The following is a 24,177-nucleotide window of genomic DNA, read 5'->3' as shown; positions in this document are numbered from 1 at the left end:
AAGTTAAGAAGTATCTCTCAAGCTCTGTTGCGGTGCCTTGCATTTCAAAAACTGACGTATACTGTGTGAGAGGATTGGGAATCATGTGTGTGTGTGTGTGTGTGTGTGTCCCAGAGTGACTCATCAGTAGGCAGGTTACGCAATTTCGCATCGTGCCGTAGAACAGTGTGTTTCATCATCCTTTCTCATTAGAGTGAGATGGAGCTCGGTGTAGTAACATGCTGTGGCAAACACACCTACGCCTGCAAGTGTGTGTGTGTGTGTGTGTGTGTGTGTGTGTGTGTGTGTGTGTGTGTGTGTGTGTGTCTGTGGTGGATGTTATGAGGAATTTGCATGCATATGTGCTAGAGAAATGTCAGTGATAGAGGGCATTGTGTGTGTGTGTGTGTGTGTGTGTGTGTGTGTGTGTGTGTGTGTGTGTGTGTGAATAAGCACATCAGTCATTTGCAGGTTATGACAGCAACTTTGATTATACATGTCGCGAAACCACACACACATACAGACACACACACACACACACACACACACACACACACACAAACACACTGATTAATGCAGGTGATTCTGCTTCATCCTTTCTCCCTCTTTGCTTTTTTATTAATGTCTGTTATCAAGTTCAGATAAATAATTTATCTTCTGCAGATCATAAATCTTTTTTTCTTCCCTCTGCCTCTGTTTGCGTCCCTGGTTTTGGCTCGCATCACTGCCGCCGCCGCCGCTGCCACTACTGCTCCTGCTGTGTCAGGTGTTTTTTACCCCGCGGGTGTTTGCGGAGATTAAACCCAATATTTCAGTCTCACGTTTTCATCACTGTTGTGTTTAGAACACGTCCCTCGCTTCTACTTTCCTTTAAGTTGCATCAGGCGAGACGGAGAAACATCCAGCACCTGTTCGCTCCGAGTGACAGCTCTGTGGAGTCCACGCCTCATTGTCACTGGGGGGACATAAAAATACAGTTAAAGAATGACAAGCTGTACTTTTTAATCCATTTATAGCTACTTTTCACATCAGTTCCTGTCATCATCATCATCATCTTCCTCATGTTTTTAAGCATTAACTCCTCTGGACAACTGAATCCTACACTAATACCTCTGGCACTGGAGACTCCTTCCACGAATGTTAAACAACCACATTTCTTCTTCACCGTATCAGGGATTTGGCTTGATATCTTACATGTCGTCGCTGTCAGGCGGAATCCTCGTATCTCCAAAACTGTTACTTTTCAGGAAATTAAAAAAACGCCGTACCTTATCTGCAGTACACAGGGTTTAGTCCGCGTTGCAGTGAATTGTCTTGCGCTAAATTCCTGTCCTCAGACGAGCACAAGAACTAGCGGGGGTCAAGATTTTTTTTTCTTTGAGCCCAGTGTTTTGAAGACATTTATCTCAGAAGACGTGTTGATTCGTTGTGACACTTCTTGAGGAGAAATATACCGTGAAGCTCTCACACGGAGTGAGGAAGAGGTGGACAGTTGAAGTGTCCAATGGAGTTATGAGATTTGCGCTCAAGCTATTTTCAAGACTATAGATTGGTTAATAACTTGTAAAAATAACAGACCCACGTGGGGACTGACCAATAGCATTGATATGTGAAAAAATATGAAATTGACCAAATTTGGACATGCGAGGTTTCCGCCCGACAGCGACGATATGAGTTGTTGCTATAGAAACAATAATGCTCCATAATGATCTGAAATATGTCCTTGTCCTGGTTCGGAGACTCGTGGAGTTTGATGGTTTTGGAGTGACGTTGATTAAGAACACTAGCCATCATCACCAATAAGTCACCCAGGCTCTGGGTTTCCATTCAGTCGGAGCTGATTGCGTGTCTGATTTTTCAGAACATACTCGAGTAGGTTTAAAAAACATATCACTTCAGGAACAATGACCGACATGCCGACAAAACTCCCACGTTTGTCCTCTCTGCTTGCAATCAATGGCTTTTTCACACAAGTGCTTAACAGATTAGCATCACGTTATTGAACAATTTGTGCTTGTGTGTAAAGTTTAGTGGCTGCCTTCAGGCCTCTCTCACATCAGCGCTACTAAAGACTGACTGACACACTCCCTCCCAGGAGGACACGAATGCACAGAGAATGAACAACAGACAAGCTTTCGATGAAGCGGACATGTTTTTTCCCTGCGTTGTTACTGCCTGAGGACTTAGCAGGAACTACAGCCTTCAGTTTTCGCGCCATTAAGGACTAATAGGTTGCACTTTTTATTTATTACTGTGTGTCAGATCGCTTGTTAGCACTTGCTAATCATAATTACAGTCAGACTTTTTAGCTAGGACCTCATGATATGTGGTGTATGAAAGTAGAATGTAATCTTAGATGATTACAGAATGAAACTGAAGAAAGACAAGAGTAAAAACCCAGTTCTTTGAAGACTAAAAGCAGCCGTTGGTAAGTTTGAGTCCTATGATATCATTCATACTCCATCCTGTTTGCATAAATAGGTTTAAATCCCTCAGGTTGTTTTTGTCTTTTACAAAAGAGAATCTTGATCATTTTGGAGCAGAGTTGTAAAGAAGGCTTTTTTTAATAACGGGTGTCTAATTACTGAAGTTTGCTGATAGTGAGACTGAAGTTGAGGTATAATGGAGCACAGAGATCCACCTGAAATAAAAAAGTCCCCATATAATTTGTAGATCATTCTTCAAATGGTGGCGTTTTGGCTGTGTCAGCATATTTGATTTATAATGTTTGGTAATGGGTATAGGAGTCAACAGTTTCATCTTTGTGAGGGCATGTTGGTCCAGCGGTTAAGGCGCTGGGATCTTGATCAGAAGGTTGGGGTTCAAGTCTACAAGCTGTCAAGGACCCAACATCAACGTTGGGTCCTTGAGCAAGGTCCTTAACCTCACCTGCTCCAGGGGTGCTGTACTATGGCTTGACCTGGGATATGCGAAAACCCTGGGGAAGTCATGGTTAGAGAGTTTGACTCCTAACCCTAAGGTTGGGGGTTCTGAGGTGCCCTTGAGCGAACCCACAACTGCTCCATAAATGGCTGCCCACTGCTTCGGGTGTGTGCACTTTGGATGGGTTAAATGCAGAGAACGAATTCTGAGTATGGGTCACCGTACTTAACCGTATGTCACGTCACTTCACTTCACTTCACGTTCACCCTGGTACACCAGCTTCTTGATTTTTACCTCATGGTGCTATTTTGTCTTCAGTAAGGGAATTTAAATTGCAAGGCTGGGAGATGGACTTGCCCTAGGCCAGGTTCCACCCTCTGGTATGGAGATGGACTTGCCCTAGGCCAGGTTCCACCCTCTGGTATGGAGATGGACTTGCCCTTGGCCAGGTTCCACCCTCTGGTATGGAGATGGACTTGCCCTAGGCCAGGTTCCACCCTCTGGTATGGAGATGGACTTGCCCTTGGCCAGGTTCCACCCTCTGGTATGGAGATGGACTTGCCCTAGGCCAGGTTCCACCCTCTGGTATGGAGATGGACTTGCCCTTGGCCAGGTTCCACCCTCTGGTATGGAGATGGACTTGCCCTAGGCCAGGTTCCACCCTCTGGTATGGAGATGGACTTGCCCTAGGCCAGGTTCCACCCTCTGGTATGGAGATGGACTTGCCCTTGGCCAGGTTCCACCCTCTGGTATGGAGATGGACTTGCCCTAGGCCAGGTTCCACCCTCTGGTATGGAGATGGACTTGCCCTTGGCCAGGTTCCACCCTCTGGTATGGTGATGGACTTGCCCTAGGCCAGGTTCCTCCCTCTGGTATGGTGATGGACTTGCCCTAGGCCAGGTTCCACCCTCTGGTATGGTGATGGACTTGCCCTAGGCCAGGTTCCTCCCTCTGGTATGGAGATGGACTTGCCCTAGGCCAGGTTCCTCCCTCTGGTATCCTGAAGCACTAATAGTTGATGTTTGAGACATTTGATTAGATGTAAAAAGTTCAGTTTATTTAACTTGTCTCAGCCCTCAAACTTCATATCTCAGGTCTTCCAGAGGGGCTGGAAGGGGTTAGTGAAGACTTTCATATGTCTACGGATAAGTGCTGTGTCCAGCCAGGGGTCAGTGGGATTTCTTCATCAAGTGTGCTTGTAACTGAAATTTAATCACAGCTGTAGCATTTGAAGGACTCTACAATCCAACCTAATTCTTAGTTTGGTCACTATTTCTGTCCTTGATTAATTTTTCACATTTGAATAACGGCCAGATTTGGTTTATTATATTTTAATTCAAATTATATTATTATTACTATATTATGTCAAACCTTTCTTGCTCTGTGCCTCTCTCACTCTGTTGCCCTGCCCATAATGCTTCAATACTCTATAGATATTTTATATGGTTTTTCAGCACACTATAAGCTCTGTTTATGGATTTTGTAGCGTTCCATTCACTGACTGGGGTTTTGTAGTGAACCCTCTGAGGTTGTGATGGTTTATCCTCCTCTTTATAGCATTCTTTTACAGGGTTGAATTTCATTTGATTGCTTGTGTTACTGGCTTTGGCACTTTCCTAAGTATTTAGCTCATGAGAAAAATCTACAGGATATAGATGCAAATTCTATGTCCAGGTTTATAATAAGAGTTTTCTAATGATTTTATAATGCACTGGATTATAATATGGATGCCAGAGTGCTCAAACCTCCTAGCTTTATTTTGCCCAATACTGACAAACTGCCCTTTATAATCATCAACCTATTGAATTAAGCAAAAAAAAAAAAAAATTTGCTTAGTTAGTTACATAAAAATCTGCATATGCTAATTAAATAAGCATATGGTTCCTTATAGTTGTCTGTGGGTCTTTTGCAAGAAAGGTTGTAGTGTCTAATTGTATGGTGTCTTTCATGGAAAGATGTCATCTCCCGTATAGGATCCGGCTCTTACCCAGCATGCATCTGTGGATGCAATCAAGTACGGATTAAGGCGGGTGAAAGATGAACGCTTTCCTACGGCACTCTCCTACTGCGTTATATCAGTATGATCGAAATTAGTCTTACTTTATCTTCTGATTTTGCGCTCTAATCCCTTTTGGCCTTCGTAATTGGGGTCAATTTGGGTTGCGTTAATAATTTGGACTTTAATGTCTTTAAACACATTACAAATAAATTGTTACCAAAAAATGATTGATTGCGCTAAAGCGTGAGATAAGTTTTGTTTCTTGAAGCAAACATTCGGCCATCAGGTTTTATAAATATCCATTGCTTTTATATTTGCAATCTTTCGGATGTCTAGAGAAATGATCTCATTGTGGGAGGGGTGTATTCTCTCTCTCCTGTCAATCACAGCAGCTACAGCCAATCAGAGGGCGGATAAGGCTTTTCTCTGAGTGTGTGTTAGTCTTCACCTAACAAGCTCTGTGGTGTAATAACAATAAAAGCAGTTAGCATATAGCTATACTACCTTGCATAGTCTTCCACCGATGCTCATAATGCTTCATGGTGAGCTAACCCTGGCGATGATGAGGAGTCGCTAATAAAAGAAGGTGACACAACACTTTAAAAATAGTCACAGCGCCTTGCTAAAGTTTCATTCCAGATGGAGAAGGTCACATTTTTGTTCTGTGACTTTCAGCTAAAAATAAGACCAGTATCAATCCCAGTTAGCATAATCTGTATGATGCTGATGCTAACAGATGCTTTGGATTGTTTTGGATGCTGTTAGCATTTGCATGTTGTTCCAGCCATTTAGCATTAAAAAGAACAAAACGCCAGTCTAGTGTTGAGGCAATGCTTCAGCTTATGAAGAGTGACAGACCACTTTGGATCTTTAAGTGGTGACCACGAAATTGCTGCTGACGTGTAATTTGAGATGGAGAGGCCAAAAGGAGTGGTGAAAACCACTATGCTGGGGAGGGGTAGAGGTTAGGTACAGAGGAAATGACACACACACACACACACACACACACACACACACACACAAAATAAACTAGATATTTCCTTCTTCTTCCCCAAGGTCAGTTTAGGGTGTTATGGATATGATAGATAGCACTGAATGAATAATACAGCGGGTGAAGCTAAGTATAAAGTGTGGGTGTGTGTGAGTGTGTGTGTGGGTGTGTGAGTGTCCCACAGAAACCCTACTCACGTTGTTTTATCACCGAGTCGCTTTTTGAGTAAAAAGTGAAGCACCGCAGTTCTCAGATCTCGGTCTATCTCCCTGTAGATTGAAACAAACACAAGGTCAATTTTTCATGTATCTTTTTACTCTCTCTGTAACTCCTCTCTGGTGCCACATCACTCTCAACACTTCCACCCAGGTATCCACCACCCTTTGAGTCATACTAATTTTACATGGAGCAACCCATTGTTGATGATCAGTAGCTCGTAAGTTTGAATCTCAGGAATGCCAGGGTGAGCCACAGGGGGGTGCTCTAACATAGCTAGCATGGGCTAAGAAAAGAACAGCACTGTGCGGTACTGTGTACGGTTACCAGCGAGTTACTTTACTTGCTGAGTTTCCTTGTTTTTGTGAATAGCCCATTTGTTGCTTACAGATGACTTAGGGTCATGTGACCATTTGTGCTTTTTAAACAGTCGCCATGCCTTGTTTTTACATTCTTCACCTTTCCTCGTTTTTAAAGTGACTTAGGTCCTCTCCCGTGTTAAACAGCCGTGTTAATGAGAGTCTGGCTCTGATTACAAAGGTGGCCACGTTCACCACGCTCGCTCTCGCCAAAGCCCCAACGATAACTCAGACCTCTGACTCAAGTGCACGTCGAGGTTAGTCGCATGTTTCTCTAACCTCAATGCTAAAGTCTGCCTCCGCTGCTTGCAAATCAAACTCGAGTGCCCTTGTGTGCTATGAGGCGGCAAAAAAGTGGCCTGGCGTTCAAGTGGCTCGACGCTGAGCCCTTTTTTCTGTCTTCCTGATTGAGCCAGCGAGCGGAAAAGCATAGCAGCTTCATTTATCCTGCTGATCCTGCCGGAAAAACTCCATTTCCCACGAGTCTCTGCTGCAGGAGATTAGAGAAGTGATGGTCCACTGCATCCTCTATCACATCCACTGGACAAACACACACACTGTCCAATCCTCCGGTGTTGTGTCTTAAATTGGAGCTAGCGTAGCGGCAAATAGCATACAATCCCATACAGAGCAGACATTTCTCAAGGCGGCCACCACTTACACACACACACACACATACACACACATACAGGACAGAGTGGATATTTCTGATAATCCCTCAGCGGATTTTGTAGAGCGGATGTTTTTTCTGATGTTACACACCTCAGTAGGACTGTTTGTTTTTTATCCGATAAAAAGAGCAAATTGATTATCCATTTATCGTTAGATTAAATGTTGTGGAATGTCTGAGCAACAAGCTTGGATCAGATAAACAAAATGATCTTGATTTAAACTAGTTAGCTTGGATCTAACTAGCGTGGTCAGTTTAGAGATGTCTAGAAGTCTGTGATTCTTCTATTTCAAGCAGATGGCTGCCAAGTGGACTCATTATCCAGCAAGATGATTTGGCTGAGTTTCTAAACATCTTCCTGCTGGAAAGCCAATCAGATAGCAGCTCTCAGGAGTCTGAAACTTGTAACTAGAAAGGTGTAGAACAATGATTAGATGTTCTGTGGACCAGTGAAGGATCTGAGGCTGAAACCGTTTAGAAACAATATGTAAATGGTTGCCGTGGGCGTCTGAGTGTGATACTGATGAGATTTTGTCTGGGACTGTTGACAGGATCGGAGACGGTGGAGGCTCAGTGTCAGAGGTTCGAGGTCCGGAGCTCAGATGGAGACAGAGTGCTGTTCTCCGCGGACGAGAACGAGGTCAGCATCGGCACCGAGAAGCTTAGAGTGACAGGTAATGTGCACACACACACACACACACACACACACACACACATTCACACACAAACACAATTTAAAATTAAATTTCCTTTCTCTCTCATTTATCACACAGATTAAACACTTTTTCAGCATCTCTCTCTCTCTCTCTTTGTTTCTCTCTCATTGTTTATCTCACTCTTTCTTCCTATCAAACTCTGTCTTTCAGTCTCTGTTTGTTTCTTGGCTTCTATCTATCTATCTATCTATCTATCTATCTATCTATCTATCTATCTATCTGATCTGACTCTCTCTCTTTAAGTTTCAAAATAGAAAGAAGAAAAGATTCACTATACAAATTTAGTTTGCAGAAAGAAAGAAAGAAATGAGGTTTTCCCAGAGAACTGTGATGTGATGATGTCAGCACTCATCTTTTCCCTTTATCACTCTCCTTCTCTTCCATCTTTGGTATCTGCACACTTATTCTCCTTTTCCTATATTCATTCTCTTCCTTTTAGTATCCGTTGCCTGTCGTTCTCTCTCCACTATTCCTTTCCCTTTCTTCATTCTGTTCTTCTCAGTCTCATCTCACCTTTCTCATTCTTTATCCCACATGTCCAGCTTTCTCAATGTCTCTCTCTTTCTCTCTCTCTGTAGGTAACGAGGGAGTCGTGTTTGCTCATTCAGTTGAGACGCCACACATTCGAGCAGAACCTTTTCAAGACCTAAAGTGAGTGTCAGCGTCTCCAGAGAGAGATATGAGAACTTAACTCTGTGTGTGTGTGTCTGTGTGTGTGTGTGTGTGAGAGAGAGAGAGAGAAAGGAGAGTGTGTGTATGTGTGTGTGAGAGAGAGAGACAGGAGAGAGAGAGTGTGTGAGAGAGAAAGAGTGTGTGTGTATAAGTGTGAAAGAGTTTGTGTGTGTGTGTCTGTGAGAGAGAGAGAGGAGTGTGAGAGAGAGAGAGAGCAAGAGAAAGAGTGTGTGTGTGAGAGAGATAGAGAGTGTGTGTGTGTGTGTCTGTGTGTCTGAGTGTGTGTGAGAGAGAGAGAGCAAGAGAAAGAGAGAGAGAGTGTGTGTGTGAGAGAGAGAGAGAGAGTGTGTGTGTGTGTCTGTGAGAGAGAGTGTGTGTGAGAGAGAGAGAGAGCAAGAGAAAGAGATAGAGAGAGAGTGTGTGTGTGTGTGTGAGAGAGAGAGCGAGAGAGAGAGAGAGAGTGTGTGTGTGTCTGTGAGAGAGAGTGTGTGTGAGAGAGAGAGAGCAAGAGAAAGAGATAGAGAGAGAGTGTGTGTGTGTCTGTCTGTGTGTCTGAGTGTGTGTGAGAGAGAGAGAGCAAGAGAAAGAGAGAGAGAGTGTGTGTGTGAGAGAGAGAGAGAGAGTGTGTGTGTGTGTCTGTGAGAGAGAGTGTGTGTGAGAGAGAGAGAGAGCAAGAGAAAGAGATAGAGAGAGAGTGTGTGTGTGTGTGTGTGAGAGAGAGCGAGAGAGAGAGAGAGTGTGTGTGTGTGTCTGTGAGAGAGAGTGTGTGTGAGAGAGAGAGAGAGCAAGAGAAAGAGATAGAGAGAGAGTGTGTGTGTGTGTGTCATTAACACTCCTGTGCATTTATATGAACACCCCACACCCTCACAGACACTCCCACTGTTAAAAAAATCAACCAATCAGGCTACTGAGCTTTTCCTTCGTTTTAGCTAAAAGGAGATTCGGGAAATAAAGTATTGTCCATTTCCATACAGTAACAGACGGAAAGATGAGAGGGTTTTACAGTTGGTTGTTACTGCTTCTTTAAGACAGACAGAAAGAAAGAAAGAAAGAAAGAAAGATGAGGTGGCTGCTGTTAGTGTAGCGGATGAATAAAGCCTCATGCTGCTGTGGTAAATTCACAGCCGTTTAGCATGCTTAGCTAACAAGAAGCCCATGCTAGCTCATTTATTAGCGAGCTAACTTAAGCTAGTTTATTTTAGCCCACTATCACATCACTGATTAACGGTGTGTGTGTGTGTGTGTGTGTGTGTGTGTGTGTGTGTGTGTGTGTGTGAGAGAGAGAAATTGCCCCCTGCTGTATTTTCCTCACAGATTTATCTCCATACCTGCTGAGATTCTTCCACTCGCCCTTTTTATTTTTTCATTGTCGCTCATTGTCTTTAGCATCCTTGCGCTATCTCTAGTTCCCTCTGGCTCTGGCTGATTGGTTTAATTCACTTCTCCATATTGAATCTGTCGTTCATTACAGCACAGGAGGTGAAGCGAGCTCCCTTTATCTTTAGTGTTGTTTTATTGAAGCGCATTCGTCACCTCGCTGCTTAACACTCGGCTGAAGAGGCGCTCGCTAATTGTGCTAGTTATGAGCTGTTTTTCTTTTGCGCTATTTAGCTATAACTTTTTTGTAAGAATGATCTCTCTCTCTCTATCTCTCTCTCTCTCTCTCTCTCTCTCTCTCTCTCTCTCACACACACACACACTAAAAGTGCCAAATTATGCAGTTAAAGTCAATGACACACATAATGAACTAATGGAGTCCATTAGCGGCTAATGACGTATGGCTGGGTTTTACAGACAAAGTTAAATTGCGGTTCGGTTTAGAAATTCAGCGAGAATCACCAAGATAAAACTCTCAAAACTTATCAACGTTTTTCAGCTGTTTTTTTTATGTGGTCATTTAATTAAAGTACATTTACTAATTCTGGACTTAAGCGTTCTAAACAATCAGTTTATCGAAGACTGCAGTCATTTGTGGTCATTTGTGCCAAACTTCTACAGCACGACAACAGCGGTGACAAGACTCACAGCCCTTATTGCCATTAAATTTTTACATACGATACAGTGCAAAAGTTTACACACCCCAGGATGAAAATATAGAGTCATTCATAGCATAGGGATTTATTTATTTATTTGTTTGTGTGTAACCGCAAATAAATTCAGCGTTTTTTTTTTTTTTTGGAGAAGTTTTTGCTGCGTCAACAGAGTTTTGTACATACTGCGGAGTGCAAAAGTTTGCACATCCTTATGATAAAATTGAGAGAACTGAAATAAGGAAAAATATTTCTTGAAAAAAAATCTTAATAATTGAAGCTTGAAATGATATAAAATATATAAATAATACAAAAAAATACATAAATATTTATAAACTAACCAATTTCATATCAATGCTGTAGAAAAATGTTGAACAAGAGAGAAAGGATTAAATAATATAACTAAATCCTGAAAAAAGAGAAAATTGATTTAGAACCTGATTGATTTAGAGCATGAAGAACGTGGAGGCATTGAGCAAACCTCACTGAAGGTTTTGTGTTCATTCACATTAATGTAAGACAAGATTTGAGAGTTTTTTCCACCAGATTTACATTTATGGATTGAACTCATTGTTTAAACATGGACTTTTGACAACGCATTAGAATTCAGAGCTGGCGTTTCTTCTCATCCTGATGTCCTGAGAGATGTTTGAGGGTTATCGTACGGTTCATGAATCAGCTGTGACTTCTTTTGCTCAATTTCATTCGGTCTGTAATTCAATTTCTCTTCAATCCTGGGGATGATTTCATTTAACCTGCTGCTAAAGCTTAAGCTCTTTCACAAAAACGCCAGTGAATAGCGAGGTTAGTTTTACATGTGGTGTTCTGATCTTCATAAAAATATGCTCAGATCCCAAAGCCCAGATGTCTGTCGATATAATAGATGGAGTATGCTGAGAAGTTGCATCTTTTTATAGGAAAAGGCGTGGCCAAAAGCTCTTGTAGACATCTTCCAGTAATTCATTAAAGTGAATTATGATGGAGAACGGATTTAAAATCTTCAAACTAGAAGAGTTTCTGCAGTTAAGTGTGGATAATATTAACATTTTACTGTCTGTTGCTTCAAACCTGCTCACAAGTTACAATATTGTACATGACAAATACAAACAAGTGGCTCAACAGTCCCATGATGTGTTTGGTCTCATGTTACTTCAGTTCTCCGAAGACTTACAGCCTGGTGGGTATATTTAGCTAGTACAGTTAGCTTGATTTGCTAATCTAGTTTGAGAACAATGCTAGTACAAAGTCTAGAATAATCACACATAAATCTAATCAAATTCACTGTAATATATGGGTGTGTCTGAGGTGGAGCAATGGGCGTGTCTCAGTGGGACAGATGGGCGGGTCTCAGTGGTATTAAAGGGCGTGTCTCAGTGGGACTAACAGGCGTGTCTCAGTGGGACTAACAGGTGTGTCTCAGTGGGACTAACAGGCGTGTCTCAGTGGGACTAACAGGCGTGTCTCAGTGGGACTAACAGGCGTGTCTCAGTGGGACTAACAGGCGTGTCTCAGTGGGACTAACAGGCGTGTCTCAGTGGGACTAACAGGCGTGTCTCAGTGGGACTAACAGGTGTGTCTCAGTGGGACTAACAGGCGTGTCTCAGTGGTATTAAAGAGCATGTCTCAGTGGGACTAACAGGCATGTCTCAATGGGACTAACAGGCGTGTCTCAGTGGGACTAACAGGCGTGTCTCAGTGGGACTAACAGGCGTGTCTCAGTGGGACTAACAGGCGTGTCTCAGTGGGACTAACAGGCGTGTCTCAGTGGGACTAACAGGTGTGTCTCAGTGGGACTAACAGGCGTGTCTCAGTGGTATTAAAGAGCATGTCTCAGTGGGACTAACAGGCATGTCTCAATGGGACTAACAGGCGTGTCTCAGTGGGACTAACAGGCGTGTCTCAGTGGGACTAACAGGCGTGTCTCAGTGGGACTAACAGGTGTGTCTCAGTGGGACTAACAGGCGTGTCTCAGTGGGACTAACAGGCGTGTCTCAGTGGGACTAACAGGCGTGTCTCAGTGGGACTAACAGGTGTGTCTCAGTGGGACTAACAGGTGTGTCTCAGTGGGACTAACAGAAGTGTCTCAGTGGGACTGAAGGACGGGTCTCAGTGGGACAGTTGGGCAGATCTCAGTGGTACTAAAGGGTGTGTCATTGTGGGACTGAAGGGTGTGTCTTTGAGTGGAACTCAGATAGATGGATCGATCTATCTATCTATCTATCTATAGAGCCACACACACTCCTCCTGGAACTGTAATGATGCACTTTTCCCCCTGTTTTTTATACATACATACATACATACATATATACACACACACATACTGTATATATATACATGTGTAATATAATAAAAAACCCTGAACAGTTTTAGGTTGATGGTAACCTAAGGCTGTACCCTAGTGAACCATTGTTAATGTTTCATCGATAAAGAATTTTGTACATCGCTGTGCATGAGGACGTCTGCCAAACGCCGTAAAATGTAAATGATGGTTCTAAGGTAGAGGAAGAATGTAGACAAGTTTAAATACAGTGAACGCATCTTTCATGCTTACAGCAGCATGATGGATAACAGACTTGAGACCTGCTGGGAGTAAACCTGGAGTTTTGGTAATCTAAATCCCTGTGTGAGCTTCAGGTGCTTGTGAGTGCAGGTAGCCGTAAGCTCTGAAATGATCATTTTCATTATGTTTATTAAGCTCTGTTTTCACGAGTAAAATGGCACTGTGTCGTCTTTTACTACAAGCCAAATAAAGCAGTTAATAGATTTGATGGATTATGGCCGTGGTCACTTATCTTAGTCACTCATCTCTCTTTAGTAGAGTTCGTGAGTCATCTCTCAGTCTGGAGGTTTGAAATTGCCTTGGGTCTTCATTATCGTTCATTATACACCAACGTGAAGACAATGAAACATTAGTGCCAACTCTCCAACACTGCTTCCTCTCTGGCTGCCGTGTAGCCGAGTAACCTACCAGGAATTTGTTTCTGCTCATGTTAGACTAGATCTTAATTATGTATTTGTTTAAAAGAAGCCTTTATTTGTCACACGGTGAAATTCTTTTCAGCCATGATACCAGAGTAGCGAGGGTTCTGCACAGGGGCCCAACAGTGGCAGCTGGGGCTTGGAACCCTGACCTTCTGATCAGTAGCCCAGAGCCTTAATCGCTGAACCATCACCTCCCATGGAGTGGAAAACAGGGTGAAAGAAAGATTTTGGAAAGAGAAAATGACTTTCTGCTGTTAGTTAATGCAGGTCATAAACTTTGGATTTGGGATTGTTTGGGTTTGAGGTCAACCTGTGGAAACCTGGGATACACTGATAGCAGATACTGGTACTAGATCATCCTGCTGTATCAGGTCCATTTACTCCTTCTCATAATTATAGTCATCAGGAATGTGATACCATGTGATGTAAGCCTGACTAGCGATGGATAGTGTGTTACTGTGCACTGTGATGCAGCATGAGTAGAAATATGGATGCAGCCATTGGATACACCAAACCTTAAGTGAAGCTATAACATGTTACAACAATCTGACCCGATTCCTGCTGTGAAACCTGAGCTATATCCCAAACTCAGGGCTTGAATGTGACAGTGTACAAAAAGATGCAGGCTAGACAGAAAACGACCCATAGTTCCCCTGTTCAGACCGGGCGCTTTTCTATTTTTTTTTTTCATTTATCCTCCCTAGACATGACACTTGTCTGCTCTTCACCGCAGACGTCTCGAGATCCGAGGCAGGAGTCAGGGGTCAGATCCTCTTGATTCAGTTTGACTTGTGAAGTGAATCCAATTAACAAGAGCTAATTAGTTGGAATTTGAATGATGAGCTCTTGAATTGCTGTGATGCCGACGCGGCCAAGCGGAACCCAAGCGGAACCGGCACTGACCCCGACCCCCTTTAGACAGAGAAAGGTCTCAAACATCTCTGTGGAGTGAAGCCGAGTGGAACGGGATCGGTTTTGACTGACGGGTGACAGGACTACGGTCCAGTGATCATCCATCTGCTTTTTGCTATGCTGTGGGAAGTCAAGACGCATTCTGGAGAAGCAAAAACACCTTGTTAACAAAAAACATGTTTAGCCGTTTGGGTTCTGTCACGTCTGAGGTGTGGAGAAATTGTCAACAAGTCCAGTTTGACCAAAACTGTGGTGTTTTAGAGAACATGAACCACCCAAAATGAGTTCATTTCAGCCAGTTGTAATATTTTTTCTTTATTGTGTATCGTTATTTAACAATCTGCTCTGTGAATAGATCTTGGAGAGTGTTGAGTTCACTTTTCACGTTGATGAGCTGGCAGAGACGTGCCGCAAAAGCCGTAATCAGGGAAAATAAAAGCGAGAGTTCCGGCAAGATAAAACGCGACTCGGTGACACGCCACATATAGCAGAAGAAGCCTGGAGGAGAAATATTATTCCAAAAGGTCATCTTTTTCTCCTGTAAAAAGCTCCAGTGAAAGTGTAACATAATATAACACAACATCTGACCTGTACAATCTACATAAACACAAGCTCGGGGTTATTACAATATACTGATTCTACTGCAAGCTATAACGCCTTATAACAAACTGACGACACTAAAGACCTCCGATAACCCGCTGTAATAAGGTGTTTATTATAACGCATTATAGCATACAGGAAAATGCTTTATATTCTTTATTAAAATATATCATTTGAGGAATGTTATAATGCATTATAGCATATTTAAACTTACTTCTATGTAAGACAATGAGCATGTGTGTTATATGTATGTTTATTTGTTATAAAGCATTAAGATATCTGATCATTCTTTTTAGCATGGCTAGTTTGCAGCTTGGACTTTAAAAGATTAGCATAATTATACATTAGGACAGCACAAACGCAATGTGTCGGTATGTAAAGAACATGAATAGAGTTATAACTGTTGGCTAGGAAGGTCCTAAACTGTTCCTGGAAATCATTTCTCTCTCTCTCTCTCACTCATCTTCTACCACTTATCCGAACTACCTCGGGTCACGGGGAGCCTGTGCCTATCTCAGGCGTCATCGGGCATCAAGGCAGGATACACACTGGACGGAGTGCCAACCCATCACAGGGCACACACACACACACTCTCATTCACTCACGCAACCACACACTACGGACAATTTTCCAGAGATGCCAATCAACCTACCATGCATGTCTTTGGACCGGGAGAGGAAACCGGAGTACCCGGAGGAAACCCCCGAGGCACGGGGAGAACATGCAAACTCCACACACACAAGGTGGAGGCGGGAATCGAACCCCCAACCCTGGAGGTGTGAGGCTAACGTGCTAACCACTAAGCCACCATGCCCCCGTCCTGGAAATCATATTTTCTATAAATTTCTTAATAAGGCGACATAAGTCTGCTACTTGATAGATTTATTTTAAAGGTGAAGTTGAAGAAAATGTCATTTCTGGCTAACAGTGACTGCTAACGGCAGAAGTGCAGCACAAAGGACTTGATATTGACGCCAGTGTGACGGCTTTACTCTCTCCAGACATTAATTACAGATGGACAGAGCGAGAGAGAGAGAGAGAGAGAGAGAGAGAGAGAGAGAGAGAGAGAGAAATTGAGAGATTTAGAAAGGGATTTGCCGACTTTATTGCTCACTGGAATTTGCAGAGATGGATTGGCGCCTGTTCCGTATGGAAATGTATCAGTACCAGTCATGTCACATTTCCCCGTCTCTTCATCACTGATTTACTCAAAAAGAGACATCCGATGTCTAAACCGGTGACGGATACAGAGGCGGGAAAGTTTTGGCGCCCCGTGTTTCCGACTGGGTTTTTACTTGTCTTGTTTAACAGCTTCACTAAATCGCGCATTGCGTCGTATGTCAGTAAAATGTCTCGATGAAGTTTGTGGATTTGTGGCATCGCATTACACTAAAAGGTCCTAGAGGGACAGCGAGTCGTCTTCGATTCTCATTTTCCAAATACCACGCACTTCATTGTAAAGAGGCCGGTGATAGCATCAGTGCCTTCCAAACACAGTCAGGTAGTTTGTGCTGAGATCCTCAGTTATCTCACCAGCTAAATGCCAGCCAGAAACATATTTACAGAAAACCTGACAAGGACAAGCCATGCTAATATTAACCTCTCTGGGGGAATAAAAGGACAGAGATACCAGAATGGGTGACAGGATGATTAGATGTTTCCAGCTTACCTTGACAAAAGCAACAACCAATCAGAAAGCAAGCTTTTATTTTCTTTTATTACAGTCGAACTTCTATTACTGTACAATCACAAGCAACATTTCAGTTCTAGATTTGTTTGTCAGTTCAATGTGATTTCATGTGTTTGTAAAAGATTCCGAGGTTTCTTCAGTTTCTTGCTCGCTTTAACAGGAGCTCGTTAGTTGGGACTTTAGTTAGTTTTTATTTAAGTAGTAGCAGAACTTTTAATCACGGTTTTATCTTATCATGTCTGACACGACCTTTCGTTAAACGAGTATAGACATTACAAAGAAAAACAGAGCTTGGAGAGAATTAGCGGCGATGCCTGGGTACGCAGCTAAAGTACACATTACATAAGGTAGGATGTTTGTACATGGCAGTCTTACATCAAGTAACCAAGGTAACAGACACTTTGGGACGTGATGTTATCAGAATATAATCAACTTCATGGTCCTAACAGTAACTGCTATATCACACCGCTTCTTTGTTGTATTTTATTTCTTACAAATTACACAAGATCTTTTTAAAAAGTCTTTGATTCTTGGCAGTTCAGCTCGGAGGTTTATATGATTTAAAGGCATTTCTTCAAAGACTCTGATACCAAGCCGGACCCTTTGATAGCAGTCTCCGTGGCTGTATTTTATTGGTCTTGTCCTTCAGTAGCAGCCTCCTGAAACAGACGGACGCTCTGGGAATACTGATCCTCTCTTTTATTCCTGTCTTTGTCTCACACCCATACAGCTTGTCTGGTATTTCTTAAGCTTCATCTTTCCCTTTGCGTGGCTCTCCAGACGTCCCTGTCCCCGTCCTTCCTGATCCACGTCCTTCTGTGTGACGACAACCGTCTGCTCTTTCGCTCCAGATTACAGCTTCAGATGCGAAATTGCTGTACAGTACATCACGTCTCGTGTCTTAGGGTCTGATACGTTCCTCCCTCCCCCTCATCTGTCTTTCCTAGTCGGCTGTCCATTCAGACCTTTCTGTGTGGAGGAGGATTAGTATGAAAGTATGAAAGAAGAGGTTGTAAATTCAAGAGAATGTGATAAATAATAATGGGAACATAGTTACATCGTTGTCATTTATATAGCTGATGATTTAGAGTCTCTTTTCATGTCGTCTTCTCCTTATCAACTGTGAAAATGTCAGTCATCTGGAAGAATATCAGTGTTTCTATAAAGGACATTAGACAAGCGATTTTATTTTGTTAAGTTTATTTTGTTTACAACCTTTTTGCTCTGCCCTCTTTGACAGGACGACACATTTGTCCTTTTCAGTCTGAGCAGCTCACTAGACTCCACCATCTTCTGAATCATCTTTTTGATTCACACTTGTCTATTTTTCCTCCTTTCGATTCTGTCTCTCTGCTTCACTTCTCGTTCACATTACATCAAGATCCGTACTTGCAGCTTTTCTCCGGAAAAGATGGCATTTTTTTTGAAAATGTCACATCCTGCCATTTGGCCATCTCTGGTGGCGCGACATAGCTCATCTATCAGCGCTACAGTGCTATCCGTCATCTTGAAAGGCTGACGCTGGGTCTAAAAAGTGTCCGGGGAATAAGAAAGCAAAGGTTAGCTGCAGGAATCCCAGTGGTTAATGTTAGCATTGGACCGAGCCAGAAGTCAATATCCAGAACTGTAGGGACAAGGAAAAGGGCGCACGGAGACTTAGTGATAAATCACAGCGCACACACAAACATCAACAGAGCTGGGTTACCCAGAGACACTGACAAATCGATGGTGCCCAACATGTTGCTCAGATCTCCAAGGAGAAATGTTTCTTTCTGGAGCCTTCCTGTCATCATAAAACTTTTCTAGGTGAAGCAGTTTTGGGAGGAACCCAATGTTACGACACCAAACCCATCTAGTGTATGCTACAACAGGCCCGTTCTCAAAGACCGCTGGATCCACTGGTAGGGATGCAGTCTGTTGTAAGGTTCTACATTGAGATAGAACCCTTCCAAAGAAAGAACAAACAGGGTTTTATGAAAAACCAAACGAAACCCTTACGTGAAAGACGATAGGTTTCAGACTCGCTGATCGGTAAGCAGTCCATACTAAGTTACTACACAGAAGACTTGATGTTTCCTTCACAGAGATTCAGAAGAAACCCTTACTTGAAGCCCTCACTGATAGGATGAGGTGTTCTTGTGTTCTATATACAGTAAAAACCTTACTGTTTCCACCAGAGAAATTTTCCACAGATACACAGTTTCCTGAAGTTGAAACCCAACATACAGTATCTTTAAGGATTCCTCAGAGGGACAATCGAAGGGTTCTAAGAAGGTTATCATAATAGGGACTAGTTTTGTTCATTTATTTATTGTTCTCATGATGAAAAACCAAGAGAAATAATAATAACAAAAAAAAATCATTATTATACAACCAGAGAACCATTAAAGGGTCTAAATATATCTCAAGAGAGACTTGTTGTCAAAGCTTGAAGTGACCATTCAAACAGCCTAACAGCTAAATCGAAAATAAACACAGAAGTTTTAGGACAGAAGGGCTGTCATTTCTACACCGTTCCCCCAATAGACCCTAAGAAGTCCGGAACTCATTTTTTAGAGCCATGCCTTTAGGGTATATTTAAAATTCCCAGTTTGCATGAGTATTGTTGGAAAGACCTGCTTAAAAAACAAAAACAGAAGCAGAATAAATTTGGTGTATATGACGTGAATCGAATCTGTAAATCCGTGATACTTCACAGTCTGTCAGACTGCAAAATGCCAGGAGTATTTTTTTGCCGGTGCTCTTCTGCTGCACCTCGAAAATCACCTGTAATGCCTCATCATATGCAAGCTGGGAACATTTGCCTCACATTGCGCTGACACAGGCTTATTTTCTTTGTCTTGAAACTGTTACAGTAAAGGATTAAGTGGAACTCTGTCTCACAGAACACTGTCCTCTGTTTGGACATGATTAATGGGTGAAGTTCTTTTATTTTGTATAGGAAGCCTTTTACAAGGCTAACGTGACTAAATAAGGGACACTTATAACCACCAGTTTAGTACTGAGTATCTTTTTAACATTCTGGTGTTGGTCAGAAGTGTTAAAGACGCTCACCGCTAAACTGTTTTAAGACAATCGCTAGTTCATCGCTAGTTCATCTGATGATTTATTTGTAATTTATTTGTACTCAAATGTTGTTAGATGAATAGGTAGATATCTAAATTATGCAACAGCTTTCTAAGAGGTAAGGTTACCTGACCACAAGGTAACTGGAAGATCTAAATACAGTTTGGTCTACATTGTAAGTGGAAATGAGTTAGCATTGCAGAAACTACATCAATAATTAATCACCTCAGTCAGCTTTATGTAGATCACTGATGTAAAACGTCACCAGATAAGTTCCAGATCATTTATCTTTGATACTTTGGTATTCTTGTCCCATCTAATTTAGTGGTGCCTTGACCCTAAAAGCACAGCAGGTAGTTATGCTGTCACACAATGCCTGGATCCCTGGAACTGAGGTTATTGCCATGTTTGTGTAGGTTTCATCCAGTTAAATCCGACCTCCTAAGGGGGAAGTCGTGGCCTAATGGTTAGAGAGTTTGACTCCTAACCCTAAGGTTGTGGGTTCGAGTCTCGGGCCGGCCACGACTGAGGTGCACTTGAGCAAGGCACCGAACCCCCCGAACTGCTCCGTAAGACTTGCTCCATAAATGGCTGCCCACTGCTCCGGGTGTGTTCATGGTGTGTTCATGGTGTGTGTGCACTTTGGATGGGTTAAACGCAGAGAACAAATTCTGAGTATGGGTCACTATACTATACTTAGCCGTATGTCATGTCACTTCACTTCACTTAAAAACATGCCAGTAGGTAGATTAGCAGCACTATATATTTATCTTAGGTATGTCCATGGACTGCCCTGCTTCTGGGCTCTAGAGCAGATAGACTTCAATGGAAACGCATCCAATCCATTGTTTATTCCCAACAGTTTTCCCACCAGCTTTTCTAGGATCCACTGCCCCCATGACCAGGATAAATTGGTTACTGAAGATGAATGAATGAATGAATGAATGGTTCTTCGAGCCCTTCGTACCGCTTGAAACACTCCCTACAAAACGTCATGCTTAAAACTGATACCCTCCAATGTAATTAGGTTATCAGGTTTCTGGACTTGATCACAAAAAGAGATCTTTGTATGTATTCTTTGCAGACTGAGGACACTCCTCTGCATTCTTTAAAGTGCACTGCTTATTCTTTACCGAATGAAAAGGAAGTGTACTTCCATTGTGCTCATTTTTTGCTTGTCATGTAAACCAAAAAAACGGCTGCTTGCGAATCCGTCAAGCAGACAGCTGAAGGTCGAGCGGGATGTCGGTGTTGAATTACGGCGATAAGAAACCGCCGAAGCATGCTTATCTATCGCTAAAATGAACCAGTCAGGAGGAGGAGGAGTGTTGGGCCATCTGTGGTCTTGAGATATTTATACACTTTTTTTGCAAGCGTCCTGCTCTGGAGACCCTGAAACAGAAAATCGATGCTTTGATTGAATCTCTCTGTTGAAAAGGCCTTTGGGGAAAGATTCCACCAAGAGAGAAATTGAGGAGAAAAATAGAGGATTGTTAAGTCAATATATTCATGGTGGTCAAATTGTTAATTATCCTGTAACATAATAGCACAATGTACCTGTTCTCTGTTTACTGGGGTAATATCGTCATATACTCGGGTCAAAGCAAGGTGTGTGTAGGTATCTGTGACACCTGCGAATCCGCGACTACAATATCAATAACAATATATTAACATCATGATACAATTTTCTGAGTAGTAGTATTAGTTTTGTCAGTTGTTTTTCAGGTGAGTTAATGATAAGTTTATTAGCGAGTAAAAGCTCCAGTCTCCTACCCAATCACATGCCTTAGTTGCCTGGAAACCCGATTTAGTCGACTAAATAACAACGTATGGTGAGACAATATGCGCAGAGAAATATTATTAGTATCAGTATCACCTCAACTTCTGCCTGTATTTATCACCGTATTTTCATGTTTACGAGCAGAATGGGATTCTTTGCGATACTTTTTGTGCCATAGATTGAGTTCGGCACCCAAGAGATTAGTTCCAGATTCTAATTGTGACTGAATTGGAGCTACATTTTCTCTTGAAGTCCTTTGGGAATACCTTGCTGTTTGGTGGCGGATGCGCACACACACACACACACACACACACACCTCACTTCATTTAAATGCTAAGGAACAAGGCAGGAATTCAGCTAACTGAAGCTCACTGTATGTGGTAATGGTTAAGGCTAAGACAAAGGGCCGAGGCACTAGATAAGAGACTGCGTGGGTCCTTAATTATTCATTTTCAATGATGGGCGCATGGCCTGCAAGTTGTCAATCACTGTGAAAAAGGGCGTGGTCTGTGTTTCTGTTCTGCACTAGTCTATTGAAAGAGGGATGTGCACTGGCTTCCGGTGGAGGAATAGTCAATATAGCTGATGTTCCCTGAGGAAAGACGATATGGCCTTAGAAGCTATCAGTCTCAGTGATAAAGTGTGGCTCATGTCAGAGTGAAGTGGTCTTGGTACGTTTCAGTCTCAGTGAAAGGGACATGGCCAGCGGTAGCTGATTGGTCAAACTGTTTTTAATGTCATTAGTTTAAATCCCAGCACTGCCAAACTGTCTCTACTGGGCCCTTGTGAAAGGCCCAAAACCATCAATTGCTCAGCTGTATAAATGAGATAAGAAGGTGTGGCCTTTGCACTACTTGATTTCAGTGTAGGAGCTGTGATCTTACCACCTCCTGATTTCAGATAGCATACGTGGCTTCATCACTTCTTAGTTTCAGGGAAGATGGTGTGACCCAGTGTTCTCTGAATGACTTAATATTGACAGAATATTTAATTGTCTTGTTATTTTTGTATTATTATTATTATTATTACTATAATTATTATTACTATTATTATTACTATTATTATCATCATCATCATCATCATCATTATTACTACTACTACTATTATTATTATTATTATTATTATTATTATTTTATTTTTTTATTTTTTTATTAAGAGCATTAGCATGACCTGTTTCTAAGAATATCTTATTGCCGTTAAGGCTAAAAAAAGCAATGTTTTAGATATGAAGTGAAGGGTTTAGATTTAATCTTACATGTTTGAGTGGATTTATAGGCTGTTATTTCCCCATTTCAATTGTATTTTTTTATTGCATGAAAGTACAGTCTATTACTACACTATTCATTTCAAAATAATGATAAAGAAACACTATGATTTATGAATCTGTCCTTACACATGTGCAGTCTAAGCGGATGTACAAATGAAACTCACAACAGTGTCAGTTCTGCTGAAAATTTAGATCTGCCCTGGAGTCTAAAGGATAAAAAGTCTGCGTGGAAGCTCATCACATCTATGCATTCTCATAATACTTTTTCTCATAATACTTTTTGACCCCATGGGTCGGCATTCATAAAGTTTCCTCGAATTGAAAATCAGAATGTTATTAGCCGAGTGACCCGGGAGTGAGCAATCCAACACGGTGCATACAAAAATATCCAGTTATGTTTTTGTTCTTGCCGTAGGTTGGAGTCTCCGACGCGGACTCTGACTTTGGAAGCGCCGAAAGGTGTGGAGGTGAATGCAGGAGTGGGGGAGTTTAGAGCGTCCTGCAGGAAAGAGCTCACTCTGGAGTCTTCTGAAGGGGAGGTGAGTAATTTGTTAATAATGTTTAAATCAATGACATTTCTCCTGGACTGAGTGCTCTCTCTTCAGATAGTACACCAGGTAGAGTTGCTGTCTCACAGCGTCAGGGTTCCTGGTTTGAACTTGAGCTTGAGTTGTTGTCTGGACAGTTTTGCAAGTTTTTCTTCTGCGTCTACAGGTTTTCTTCCATCCCCCAAAGTACTGGCAATTGGTTTATTAGTAACACTAAATTATCCCTAATTATAGGTGTGTACAGTAATTGGTGCTATGTGATGAACTGACAAACTATCCAAAGTGTGTTCTCACCTGCCCAGTGTTTCTGGGATAGGCTTCAGATCCACCACCACACGGGTCAGAATTCACTAGACATTGAGGAAGAATAAATGAACTTGTGTTTGATTGGTTCATTTGGCAGCTACTCCCAGGTTGGTACCAGGTTGGTAGCATGGGCTAGCCAAGTGGTTAAGGTGTTGAACTACTGATCGGAAGGTTATCGGGTCGAATCCCAGGTCCACCAAGCTGCCCCTGCTGGGCCCCTGAGCAAGGCCCTCAATTGCTCATTTGTACAGTATAAATTGAAATAAAATGTAAGTCGCTCTGGATAAGGGTGTCCGCTAAATGCCGTAAATGACAAATGGCTAGCTATTGCGAGAGACCAAGGTTCTTAGATTTGCTTGGGAATCAAATAAAAGATCACACTGGTTTTAGCTGCCACTTTCGGGTAGTTGAATGTGGCAGCTAAGGTGCATTTGTGGAGCTCTTATTAGGTAGCAAAGATGACCCAGTCCCTTTTGCAATGTTGATTCTTAACAGAAAGTGACAAGTAGCA

General features: G+C 42.2%; 1 protein-coding gene across 1 annotated transcript in view; it reads left to right on the top strand.

Annotated features, from left to right (window-relative positions):
- LOC132861050 (zeta-sarcoglycan) overlaps positions 1–24,177 on the top strand; it is a 48,563-nt gene that overhangs the window by 15,129 nt on the left and 9,257 nt on the right. The window contains exons 4-6 of the mRNA XM_060892396.1: positions 7,649–7,771; positions 8,392–8,464; positions 23,228–23,351. Coding sequence (XP_060748379.1) covers positions 7,649–7,771; positions 8,392–8,464; positions 23,228–23,351 — 320 coding nt within the window. The remainder of the gene's footprint in view (positions 1–7,648; positions 7,772–8,391; positions 8,465–23,227; positions 23,352–24,177) is intronic.

This window comes from Tachysurus vachellii, chromosome 2, assembly GCF_030014155.1.
Source record: "Tachysurus vachellii isolate PV-2020 chromosome 2, HZAU_Pvac_v1, whole genome shotgun sequence".
In the NCBI taxonomy this organism is placed as follows: domain Eukaryota; kingdom Metazoa; phylum Chordata; class Actinopteri; order Siluriformes; family Bagridae; genus Tachysurus; species Tachysurus vachellii.
This window is presented reverse-complemented; position numbering and strand designations above follow the sequence as displayed.